Source organism: Giraffa tippelskirchi, chromosome 11 (assembly GCF_054371585.1).
Source record: "Giraffa tippelskirchi isolate mGirTip1 chromosome 11, T2T-mGirTip1v1.2.pri, whole genome shotgun sequence".
Classification (NCBI taxonomy): Eukaryota; Metazoa; Chordata; class Mammalia; order Artiodactyla; family Giraffidae; genus Giraffa; species Giraffa tippelskirchi.
In genome coordinates, this window is record NC_137285.1 from 132942290 (window position 1) to 132955818 (window position 13529).

Here is a 13529-nt window from a genome sequence, read left to right on the forward strand (position 1 = left end):
AAATGGAAGCAGTGGGGTTTTTTTCTCGGGCTCCAAAGTCACTCAGATGGTGACTGCAGTCATGAAATTAAAAGATGCTTGTTCCTTAGAAGAAAAGTTATGACAAACCTACACAGTGCATTAAAAAGCAGAGGCATCACTTTGCCAACAAAGGACTATAGTCACAGCTATGGTTTTTCCAGTGGTCATGCACAGATGTGAGAGTTGGACCATAAAGAAGACTGAGCACTAAAGAATTGATGTTTTTGAATTGTGGTGCTGGAGAAGACTCTGGACTGGAAGGAGATCAAATGAATCAATTCTAAAGGAAATCAGTTCTGAATATTCATTGGAAGGGCTGATGCTGAAGCTCCAATACTTGGACCACCTGATGCAAAAAGCTGACTCACTGGAAAAGACCTTGATGGTAGGAAAAACTGAAGGCAAAAGAAGGAGAGGGAAGCAGAGGATGAGATGGTTAGATAGCATCACAGACTGAAAGGACATGAATTTGAGCAAACTCTGGGAAATAGTGGAGGACTGAAGCTTGGCATGCTGTAGTCCATGGGGTCTCAAAGAGCTGGACAGGACTGAGCAACTGACTAACAACAACAAATGGTAAGAGTATGAGTTTTGTATATTTTGGATAACAGCCCTTTATCAAGTGTGTCTTTGCAATTATCTTCTTCCAGTCTGTGGCATGTCTTCTCATTCTCTTGATACCATCCTTCACATAGCTGCTGCTGCTGCTGCTGCTAAGTCGCTTCAGTCGTGTCCGACTCTGTGCGACCCCATAGATGGCAGCCCACCAGACTCCGCCATCCCTGGGATTCTCCAGGCAAGAATACTGGAGTGGGCTGCCATTGCCTTCTCCTGTGCCTTCACACAGCAGAAGTTTTTAATTTTAGCGAAGTCCAACCTGTCCATTCTTTCTTTTACAGATGATGTCTTTGGTGTATCTAAAATGTCATTGCCATCCCCAAGGTAAGCTACATTTTCTCTGATGTTATCCTACACGAGTTTTATACTTCTGTTTTACACTTATGTATGTGATTCATTTTGAGTTACTTTTTCTGAAGTAAAGTCTGTGTCAAGATTTACTTATTTATTTTTGCATGTATATGACTGACTGTTTCAAAGCAAAGACTATCTTTGCTCCACTGTATTGCTTTTGCTCATTTTGTCTAAGATCAGTTCGCTATATTCATGTGGGTCTGTTTCTGGATTCTGTATACTGCTTCATTAATACTTTATAGTAAGTCTTGAAGTCAGGTAGTGTCAGTACTACAATTCTGTTCTTCAATATTGTGTTTGCTATTCTAGATCTTTTGCCTTTCCATATAAACTATAGAACCAGTCTGTTAATATCCATGAAATAACATGCTGGAATTTTAACTGGGAGTGCATGAAATCTATGGATCAATTTGGGAAGGACTGACATTGAAAACATTGAGTCACCTATCCATGAACATTATCCATCAGAGGGCAGACAGAATGGAAACCACAACTTCAAAAAACTAAGCAAACTGATCACTTGGATCACAGCCTTGTCTAAGTTAATCAAAGTATGAGCCATGTCATGAAAGGCCATGCAAGACAGACAGGTCATGGTATAGAGTTCTCACAAAACGTGGTCCACTGGAGAAGGGAATGGCAAACCACTTCAGTATTCTTGCCATGAGAATGCCATGAGCAGTATGAAAAAGCAAAAAGATAGCACACTGAAAAATGAACTCCCTAAGTATGCAATATGCTAAGGGAGAAGAGTAGAGAAATATCTACAGAAAGAATAAAGAGATGGAGCCAAAGCAAAAACAATGCACAGTTGTATATACGGCTGCTAACAGAAGTCAAGTCTGAGGCTGTAAAGAACTATATTGCATAGGAACCTGGAATAATTTAGGTTCATAAATCAAAGTAAGTTGGAAGTGGTCAAACAGGAGATGGCAAGAGTGAATATTGACATTTAGGGATCAGTGAACTAAAATGAACTGGAATGGGCAAATTTAACTCAGATGACCATTATATCTACTACTCTGGGCAAGAATAACTTAGAAGAAATGGAGCAGCCTTCACAGACAACAAGAGAGTACAAACTACAGTACTTAGGTGCAGTCTCAAAAATGACAGAATGATCTGTTCATTTCCAAAGCAAATCATTCAATGTCACAGTAATCCAGTCTATGCCCCAAACACTAAAGCTGAAGAAGCTGAAGCTGAACGGTTCTATGATGACCTACAAGATGTTCTAGAACTAACACCAAAAATAGATGTCCGTTTCATCACAAGGGACTGGACTGCAAACATAGGAAGTTAAGAGATACCTGGAGTAACTGGCAAATTTGGCTTTGGAGTAGAAAATGAAGCAGGAAAAAGGCTAACAGAGTTTTGCCAAGAGAATGCACTGGTCATAGCAAACACCCTCTTCAAACAACACAAGAGACAACTCTACACATGAACATCACCAGATGGTCAACACCAAAATCAGATTGATTATATCCTTTATAGCCAAAGATGGAGAAGTTCTATACAGTCAGCAAAAATAAGACCAGGAGCTGACAGTAGCTCAGATCATGAACTCCTTATTGCCAAATTCAGACTTAAATTGAAGAAAGTGGGAAAACCACTAGACCATTCAGGCATGACCTAAATCAAATCCCTTATGATGATACAGTGAAAGTGACAAATAGATTCAAGGGATTAGATATGATAGACGGAATGCCTGAAGAACTATGGACAGAGGTTCATGACATTGTACAGGAGGCGATGATCAAGACCATCCCCAAGAAGAACTGCATAAAGGCAAAATGGTTGTCTGAGGAGGCCTTACAAATAGCTGAGAAAAGAAGAGAAGTGAAAAGCAAATGATAAAAGGAGAGATATATCCACCTGATTACAGAGTTCCAAGAATAGCAAGGAGAGGTAAGTAAGCCTTCTTCAGTGATTAATGCAAAGAAATAGAGGATAATAATAGAATTGGAAAGACTAGAGATCTTTTGAAGAAAATTAAGAGATACCAAGGGAACATTTCACACAAATGGGCAATATAAAGGACAGAAATGGTATGGACCTAACAGAGCAGAAGATATTAAGAAGAGGTGGCAAGATGCACAAAAGAAGTATACAAAAAAGATCATCATGACCCAGATAACCATGATGGTATGATCACTCACCTAGAGCCAGACATCCTGGAATGAGAAGTCAAGTGGGCCTTAGGATGCATCACTATGAACAAAGCTAGTGGAGGTGATGAAATTCCAGTTGAGCTATTTCAAATCATAAAAGATGAGGCTGTGCAAGTGCTGCACTCAATATGCCAGCAAATTTGGAAAACTCAGCAGGGGCCACAGGACTGGAAATGGTCACTCTTCATTCCAATCCCAAGGAAAGGCAATGCCAAAGAATGCTGAAACTACTGCATAATTGCACTCATCTCATGTGCTAGCAAAGTAATGCTCAAAATTCTCCAAGCCAAGCTTCAATAGCCTGTGATCAGAGAACGTGCAGATGTTCAAGCTGGATTTAGAACAGGCAGAGGAACCAGAGATCAAATTGCCAACAACTGTTGGATCATCGGAAAAGCAAGAGAATTCAAGAAAAACACCTATTCCTGATTTATTGACTATGCCAAAGCCTTTGACTGTGTGGATCACCTGTGGAAAATTCTTAAAGAGATGGGAATACGGGACCATCTGACCTGCCTCCTGAGAAATCTGTATGCAGGTCAAGAAGCAACAGTTAGAACCACACAGGGAACAACAGACTGGTTCCAAATTGGGAAAGGAGTATGTCAAGGCTGTATACTGTCACTCTGCTTATTTAACTTACATGCAGAGTACATCATGAGAAATGCTGGACTGGATGAAGCACAAGCTGGAATCAAGACTGCCGGGAGAAATATCAATAACCTCAGATATGCAGATGACACCGCCCTTATGGCAGAAAGTGAAGAAGAACTAAAAAGCCTCTTGATGAAAGTGAGAGAGGAGAGTGAAAAAGTTGGCTTAAAGCTCACCATTCAGAAAATTAAGATCATGGCATCTGGTCCCATCACCTCACAGCAAATAGATGGGGAAACAGTGGAAACAGTGACAGACTTTATTTTCTTGTGCTCCAAAATCACCACAGATGGTGACTGCAGCCATGAAACTAACAGACTCTTGCTCCTTGGGAGAAAAGCTATGACCAACATAGACAGCATATTAAAAAGCAGAGACATTACTTTGCCAACAAAGGTCTGTCTAGTCAAAGCTATGGTTTTTCCAGTAGTCATGTATGGATGTGAGAGTTGGACTATAGAGAAAACTGAGTGCCTAAGAATTGATGCTTTTGAACTGTGGTGTTGAAGACTCGTGAGAGTCCCTTGGACTGCAATGAGATCTAGCCAGTCCATCCTAAAGGAAATCAGTCTTGAATATTCATCGGAAGGACTGATGCTGAAGCTGAAACTCCAATACTTTGGCCATCTGATGCAAGGAACTGACTCATTAGCAAAGACCCTGATGCTGGAAAAGAGTGAAGGCGAGAGGAGAAGGGGACGACAGAGGATGAGATGGTTGGATGGCATCACTGACTCAATGGACGTGAGTAAACTCCGGGAGTTGGCGATGGACAGGGAGGCCTGGCATGCTGCAGTCCATTGGGTCACAAAGAGTCAGACATGACTGAGCAACTGAACTGAACTGATGATAATCTCATACCAAAGATTATATGTTAACTCCAGAAATGCATTGGTGCACATCTTCCTGGATTGTAGTTAAAGCTGAAAAACAATTTTTCACTTTAGAAAACTAAAGGCTGAAGTAAATACAGTAGAAAATAAGCGAATATGTAATAAATCCATAGAAATTCAATATTTGTGTACTTCAAAGTTTTCAGAGCAGCAAAACTGTCTAAGAAGTTCCCATTTGTTACTGGAGTGCTTTGTCACTTTCTGTTTTGGTCTTCTTGAGTACTTACTTACTACACGGCAGTATTAATGTATATTGTTGTTTTTTTTTTCCCCCTAGACCCCCTTTCCTCTTCTCTTCTTTGGCTGTTGTAATTATCTGGGATTTGTACTGTACATATCCGGGGTGTGTGTGTGTGGGCTGGGGGCAATCCCTCTGTACAGTGCTTCCTGGCCCCCTCCCCGCCACGATTCCCTCCCCCCTATAAGGGTAGGGAGATGTTCTTCCTACCCGTTTTATTTTGTTTTCTCGTTCTCCCTCCCACCCCACCCCACCCCCAGCCTACTCTCTCCCCCACCACTGCCCCTTTTCTTCCACTCCCAGCCCCATTTCCCTTTTTTCTGGAGTGTGTGGTGAAACAGAAAAATCATGTTTAATAAATGGAGATTGTTGTTTTATCGCGGTGCTGACTTTCCTAGTCTGGGACCTCCAGGAGGATCAGCATGGTGACAGGAACTGCTTTTTGAGAGGAAGCTGACAGCTTGGGAGAAATTCTGTATCCTTGTGTGATGCCATAGTCTTGGCCCTAGAATACCGCTCTCCCAACCATCTAAGTGAGACTATTTTAGAGTAGGGGTTTTGCACGGGCAGATTTCCCCCATGTGTCGCACCACTTAACGTGAGGAGTAAAGAGGTTAAGGAACAGCAGCATTATCTGATAAAAAATTACAAGTGTATGTCTACATGTCCCTTAAAAACAATTACCTAGAAATGAAGATTATTTCATTGCTGGTTAAAGTGCTCCCGTGTGGAACGGAGGAAAGAACTTGGTGCCTCAGCCTTGTGGAGTCGGCCCCCGGGCCAGCACTCGCCAGCCTCGGCTTCCCCTGAGGAAACCAGATTGAAACTGCTTCCTGGCTGGTGGCAGGTCGGGGGAGGGGGCGTGGGATAGAAGGTGATGCGAACAATACCTAGCCCATAGGATAGGTGCCCTCTTAATTTCAGCACCTATCGGGGGCAGGTGCTACATTTAATCACTGGCATGGCTTACTGGTCACACCCTCGGTACCGGCTGCGCCTTCTCCTTAATGTATATTGTTCACTGTGATCATTTTAACTGATATGTTGTTATCCGTGTGTTAATCTTACCTCCTCCAAATGAGAACAGTTTTTTTTTTTTACTTTGCCCTAAAATGACAAGTTTAGGTCCAAGCAGATAGTAAACCCTCAACAGCTACTTACTGAATGATTGACATCACAAAATTATACTGGTGAGATTCTAAATGAAAGCACCTAAACCTTGATCAAGCTTTCCAGCTGATATATTGCTAAACTGCAACGCTTTTTTTTCTGAAAATTTTTCTTTAAAAAACAAAAACCTACCCAAATGAAAAACTTGACTCACTATGTAGCAACATAATCTCAAAGAGAATCAGCCAAAAAGTTTTTACAAGTCACTGAGATTTAAAACAATTCAATGGCAAGAGTTTCCATGAAGTTTTGATGTATTTTATAAGTGTCATATATCACTGTCAAAACCAACAATAAGTATTAGTGCAAGCATAATTTGGGACTCTTTTAGTTTACACATTTGTCAATCATGAACGCCTTCAAAGATTTCTTACGCCAACCGTCTACCTACCGCATGCCCAGCTCAAAATTTTGAAAACAAAATTTAAATCCAAGGATTCATGGCTTTTTTCCAAAATCAAGGTACATGGCTTTTTTCATCATGTAAAATTCCTATTCTAATAAACTCTGGATTCAGAGTTCACAGATCACTTGAAAAAGAAAAAAAAAAACTAAAGTATTTTGTTATTTGCAGCTGCCTTAACAGCAAACGACAATTAAATGTGTGAACAAGGTTGTCAGAATAACACTTATCATTCACACCACTTATGGAAAGGCGCTCTAAGACTTCCAGAAGCACTAATTAAAATTAACGAAAGCTACTTACGGGACTTATCAAGAGAGGTACAATTTGTCATCTGCTGTTTGAAACAGAGGAAAACCAAATCGCCTCAAAGCTCAAGAGTTTTTACTCTAATGTCTAAATCCAACCCAGCTGCCACCGGCACTGAGGAACCGAGCCCAGGGGCTCAACAAGGTACTCACTAAGGTAAGAGTTTCAATCCCTTCCATGTTACCTAACTGCTTAGAAAAAGACCTGAAGAGGATGCCGGAGGGAATTTTCTTTCAGAAATCAGAAAAGGCCTGGGGTGGGGGGTGGGGGTGGGGGTATCCTGTTTACTACCGAGGAGAGGAAAGTGCAGGGTCCTACTGAAAGTTGCTTGATATACCCCACCACCAACCTTTTTTTTTTTTAACTCAACGTGAATGAGGACACTCAAAACGAGAAGAACGTTAATGATATTACCCACCTCTGGCACCAAAGAACCCAGGAAGACTCTCATCCAGGACTCAGGTGGCTCCTTCTCACCTGGGCCTTGCAGAAGTCGGCCGTCCTGACGTAAACGCACGTCTCAGCAATACGCCTTCCGATTGGTTGACTCGGGAAGGAGCCCTCAGTCCTATTGGCTTCAAGAGTGGAGGAGGCGGGAGTTTGGGGCTGACTGTGACAGGCCCGCGGCTTAAGCTCCCAGAGTTCTCATTGGGTCAACGCGGGAAGCCCCAAGATGGCGGCAGCAGGGATCTGCGGCACCGGCACCCGGAGTACTGGGTCTATGGTGGCGGCGTCCAGCACTAACAACGTCACTAGCTTCCAGCGGAGGGGTCCCAGAGCCAGCGGTGCCGACAGCGGCTGTTCTCGACTGGTGTCCATCGCGGGGACACGGCCGTCGGTGCGGAATGGACAGCTGCTGGTATCAACCGGGCTGCCAGCCCTGGACCAGCTCCTAGGTCGGTTCAGAACGGAGATCTGGGCTCAGCAGAGGGAAAACAGGGAGGATACCTGCCGGGGTGGACCCCCTGACCCCACGTCTCTCTCTCACCTCTCAGCATTCGGACTTGGAGAGGATGGCCCAGTCTGATGGAGGGGAGGAAGGGTTGCATGGAGACTTTAAATGCCGTTAATCAGGTCTGGTTTTGTGCTCCCACTTTCTACTTTGGTGCCCACCAACCTTTTTCTCGATTACGACAGGAAACCTACATGCTTTTTACCCTTACGAGCATTCCTAGTCAAGGGGAATCATTGATGATTGGAGACGATTTGGCATTCATCTAGGATCCCGTCCCGGTCTTTGAATAAACCCTTATGTGAATCCCAGATAGCCCGTGGTTTAGGCTAACCTTACAGAAGTTTGTATCACTTGAGACAGATGGGAATCAATAGAAAATGCTGAAAAAAGTAACTTCCCCTCTTTCGCCGCCTGGCTGCTTATCTCCTCGTTCTGAATCTTTAAACTAATCATATTGACTTTATAAGAATGTATGTTAAAAGCTTAGGTGGATCCAAGTAATGAAAGCCTGTCTTTGACCTTAACAGACATATCCAGCATCTGCGTTAAATATGTGTATATTTGTTTTTGTTATTTTTTCTCTATATATTTTGCTTCCCAGAGTTACATCTCAAACGATGTTTAAAATTAATTCACATTTTAACGAGAAAAAAGAAGTCCAGTTTTTAGGCTTTCCAAAATCTCTGGAATTTGTCTTGAGAAGGCTGCTAAAGAGTATGCTTGATTAATAACCATTATGTTGAAAAGACTGAACAGATTAGATAGGTAGGACAAAGCTGCTGTGTTAATAAAGCTTGTAAAGTAGTTAATTCCTATCAGAATGCTACTTTACTAAAATTGGTCCATTTTGTATTTCATAATTATTTTATTACAGGGTGAGATGTGTTAGTTAAGCCTTGTACACTTTCATAAAATATTACAAATGCCATTGCTCTTGTACTTCCCTTGTCATTTTCACTCTAATTTTTTTCCCCACAGGTAGACTTTTAAGATAGGTTTAGCAATAGAAAGGCCGATGAGAAAGAGTATGGCTTCTTACCTCTGTTACTTTATGACCATAATTGGATCCTGGTTATTTCTACATGAGTTTAAATAATAAATTTGAATATTTTTCCTTAATTGTTTCAACTGTTGCCTTCCTAAATTGCATGATACTATAAACAGAAATGATTCAAAATATCTAGTTAGCAAATATTTATCTCACTTTTTTTCCCTTGTGAGTTTAAGTTGGTGTCATCCTGTATTTAAATGTAAAGCATGGAGGCTGTTCTAGTCCTTAATTTTTTTTTTTTTTGGTAACTCAATTGAGATATGTAACTTCATTCACTTATCCTGAAACTCTCCAAACAAAAAGGTCACATTTCTAACATTACATCTTCAGTTCCTCATTAGAATAACAAAATAGCACAGTACCTGGTACTTATAGATTCTAAATAAGTTCTTAGTTTAAAGAAAAATAATATGTAGGGAAAAGTGTGCATAGATTATGAAACATATAGGATGGAATTATGTGTTTGAGCTCTAAAATCAGAGTCGGAGATTAACTGACGTGACTAGAGTCACAAAAGTAGTGACAGTCTGGCTGATCTTCAGGCTTCACATTTAATGCTCTGCACTATGCTGCAATTGCTTCAAATTTTTGAAAACTCTTTTCAGGTGTTTTTAACCATTTATTGAATCTAAGCCTAAAGATTTAACTGTATAGCCTCTTAAAGCACCCACCAGAAAGGTGACCCAAAGCACCTTCCTTGTGTGATTTTTTACAGTGATATAAAATTGAACTTTAATTTTAAATTTCTCCAGATTTGCTTGAAGTTGGGGGATCTATTTATTTGACTCTAACAAGCTTATGCTAAAAATTAGTGTTCATTAAAATGATTGAAATAAGTGTCAGTTTTTGGATATTTTGAAATATATTTTGCATGTATACAGTTAATTCTCAAATTGCACAGAAGTTGAAGACATTCTTATAATAAGAGTTAATACATTTAGAATAATAAAATGTCTAGAAATATTTTAATTGTTAACTTCCCAATGGCATTTTTATATTTTGATTTTCTATTTTTTGTGGCCCTTTGGAGCAAACCCTATACATGTGTTATTCATTAAACCAGTGTTTGAAAGTGAAACATTTGGCAGCTAATGTGTATACACAAAAGTAAAAGCAATTCAGATTATACTGTGGTTTTGAAATGTTATCTGACTCATGATTATGACAAGTCTAATATAATCTTATAGTAACAAAATGTAATGATAGTAGGATCCTATGACATCAGAATGATGAAACTATACTGTGATATTGTTGTTGCCTAAAAATATTCTGTAGTTACTGCATAACAAGTAAATATTGTATTGTCACTGACAGACACTGCAGTGATATTTTACTACTGCCATTGTGACATTATTGTAATTTTAAGTGTAGATGCAAAATATATTTGAAAGGCATAAAATAGACTAATTGAATGTTAGTTATTTGATGATATACTAATATTTCCATTGCTTACTCTGAAGTGTTTTATAAATTTGAGACTTTATTACTGCATCTTAATTTTCATGGTCTAAATTGTATTAAATATTTTTATTCTTTATTTTATTATTAGATATCAATTTATATTTCCCAAGTTGACTAATTTACATTCTGGGATTTCCTAACCCAGTTTCTCAACCCTCCCTTTCTAGAACATTTATGTTGTTATTTGAGGACACTGAGTGTAAATATTTCATTTTTCTTATTCCAGGAATTTCCAAGGAGATTATATAGTAGGTAAAGGATTCTGGCAGAATTTCTCTTTTCCTTGAATATAAAATAGTCCATTTTAGGACCATATTGACTAACGTAGAGAAGTTATCTCCCAGGCTCATCCTTCAAAAAAGATATTTGAAGGACGAGTGACTTCTCAGTTTTAACTGGATTAAACTCTGTGGTGTTCAGAATTTATTAAATTTTGACAGACAAGTGAGTGGAAATAGGAATTGGGATAAATAATAATCCAGGAAGACTTCCCCTGAAGAAGCTTGAGGGTAGCTACCATTTTCAACATTGCCGTGAAAAAATAAATACTGGTGGGCATAGTTCTTTGCTCCACTATGTTTTCATCTGGCTTCCCTGATAGCTCACCCAGTAAAGTATCCGCCTGCGATGCCGGAGACACAGGAGAAGGGTGTTCGATCTCTGGGTTGAGAAGATCCCCTGGAGAAGGAAATGGCAACCCACACCAGTATTCTTACCAGGAAAATCCCATGGACAGAAGAGCAGAGTTGAACACCACTGAGCACACACATGTCTTAATCTGGAGTATGGGATCATATACATTAAGCTTGGGCTGTTTATTTAGTATAATCCCAGTTATGATACTTTAACAATTGATACCTGTACATGTAAAGCAAATGCCGCTCATTCCTTTGTAAAATTGTTTCATGCAATTTAATCAACAGAACCATTCTCATTGTTGATGGCTTTTCTGTTTTGATCCCCATGTTTGCCCAGCCAATAATTGTGATAACCAAGAGTTGTTAGGATGTTTCATACCTAGAAAAAGTAGACTTGTTAATCATATAACTGCAATTTAATTTGAAGTGTGGCATTAATTTGGTAGTTAAGGGTATTGCTATGAACGAAGGATATGGCTTTTTATATTGCATTTTCCCTACAGTGCCTTTAAGATGCCTGTTTTGCTTCTATAATTTTAAGCAAAACTAGTGATTTATAGAGAGTACTGGAAAGGACTAGTATGAAAGACTTCTCTTTCCTAACTTTTATTTCTCTTCCCTTTTACTTAAACTTTTAACTTTGAAATAGGAGTTGCCTGTATTGTAAAACAAGATATCACTTATGAACCTTCATATTCTAATATATTAATTTGACCTTGTTTACCCTAAATGAATAGCTTAATTAGAGATTTGTTTTGGGAAATGTGTAGAGATTGAATTTTCTCCCTTTAAATTAAAATATCATTTTCTAACTATTCACATGAATATTTTTTTAAAAAATCTTTCCTTCGTATTTAAAAAAAATTAAAAAATAGATATTGACAGTTAAAATCTTAAATTTTCTAATGTTTCTTAAACTTTTATATTTTTTCTAGTTTTAAGACAAAATATTGTCACTTTTTTAAAATATAAAAGCTTGATGAATTTTATACTTTAAGATATCACACTTGAAAAGTATTTTCAAGCTTTCAAACTTGTATAAACTTACAAGTTGATCAAATAGTCTCCCATTTTTTTTTTAGTAAGCTGGAGATGAGCTTAAATATACTTCTTAAAGTGGTCTAGAGGTAAAACCAAAAGTTTATTTTTTTAGTGACTTAGAATATTGGTGATTTATCTGACATGATTAAAGGGAAGAGGCATTGAACAAGACCATTTTTTACTTCTTTGTATGTCTGTGTACACCTGAGCAATGTATCATATTTAATTGGGAAACTATTTCTTGATCTGTTCTCATTATTTCACTGAATATCATTCACAAAAAGCATTTATTTCTCTGAATATTCCACTTGGAAGCCTTATATGAATTTCTAAGACAAGTGCTTACTTACCTTGTTACTTCTGTCAGACATTTTAATGTATTATTGGGAAAAGATATTTCTGTTTTAATTAGGAACTATTAGTGTGAAATCTGTGGAGAAGGCAATGGCACCCCACTCCAGTACTCTTGCCTGGAAAATCCCATGGACGGAGGAGCCTGGTAGGCTACAGTCCATGGGGTCGCTAAGAGTCGGACACGACTGAGCGACTTCACTTTCACTTTTCCCTTTCATGCACTGGAGAAGGAAATGGCAATCCACTCCAGTATTCTTGCCTGGAGAATCCCAGGGACGGCGGAGCCTGATGGGCTGCCGTCTATGGGGTCGCACAGAGTCAGACACGACTGAAGCGACTTAGCAGTAGCAGCAGTGTGAAATCTGTGCTGCTTTTGAAATTGCTAATGAATTGCTGAATTTAAAGATGTATTGAAAACTAACTTTTCTTGAATATACCATGTCAAGCATCTTGTGTTTGGTTGGTTAAGCTTTTCAATTTTGGGTGGGGAGAATGACTGCTAACTTATTAAAATTTCCTCTAGTTTAAAATATAACTAGAATCTCAGTATATTAAGTGAGATATTTCAAAATACCTTATACAGAGTATTTGGGGAAAATGTGGTCTTATCACACACTAAAATAAAGTTCAGAAGAATATAGGAACTTTGCAGCTGCATGCTTGTGCATATGGTCATGTCAAAATCACTGTCTCATATACATAGAATAAAAGCTTGATTTATAAATTATAAGATGGCTTCTTCTTATTTCCCATGACTAACTTTCCAAATGACCAGCTTTACTAGGACCAATTCAAATTTGAATCTAGTGAATTTATATAATATAGACCATTAGAAAAAAGTAAGTTGCCTTTTTGTAAGAGAAGCCCAATAGAATATTAATTTGGCTGATAAAAATTATTAAAACATCCTCATATTATCTTGTTTTAAGTAATGTTTACATTTTCCAAACATAAAAATTTTCCATATATAATTTTAGTATGTGTAAGGTTTAAAAATTTTGTTTCCTGAATTATCAGGAACAGTGGATTGTTCAACTCAGGCAGAAAACTCCCTTTGTAATATAGTCTGATTTGCTGTTTACTGTTAAGGTGATCACCATTTATCAAATAATGTATTTAATGTATCATGTATTGATTGTTTCTAATCAGAAAATAATTGCCAGAATGGTAAGAGTAGCTCTTACTGTACTTTGGGCAA

General features: G+C 38.6%; 2 protein-coding genes across 51 annotated transcripts in view; one reads left to right on the plus strand and one right to left on the minus strand.

Annotated features, from left to right (window-relative positions):
* The window catches only part of IMMP1L (inner mitochondrial membrane peptidase subunit 1), a 79047-nt gene extending 71712 nt beyond the window's left edge, over positions 1-7335 (minus strand). For 28 of the 31 annotated variants that reach the window (XR_014069378.1, XR_014069377.1, XM_081544108.1 and 25 more), the window contains exon 1: positions 7250-7335. The gene's annotated coding sequence lies outside the window, so the exon portion shown is untranslated. Of the gene's footprint in view, positions 1-5633; positions 5800-7249 lie in introns of those variants that run through there. The other 3 variants (XM_081544124.1, XM_081544134.1, XM_081544130.1) reach the window with 3 other exon arrangements.
* The window catches only part of ELP4 (elongator acetyltransferase complex subunit 4), a 225989-nt gene continuing 214720 nt past the window's right edge, over positions 2261-13529 (plus strand). For 14 of the 20 annotated variants that reach the window (XR_014069375.1, XR_014069373.1, XR_014069376.1 and 11 more), the window contains exon 1: positions 7482-7727. Coding sequence is in view for 15 of the 20 variants with exons in the window: in XM_081544089.1 (XP_081400215.1) it covers positions 7505-7727 (223 nt within the window). In the remaining 5 variants the exon portion in view is untranslated. Of the gene's footprint in view, positions 2902-7481; positions 7732-13529 lie in introns of those variants that run through there. The other 6 variants (XM_081544085.1, XM_081544082.1, XM_081544093.1 and 3 more) reach the window with 2 other exon arrangements.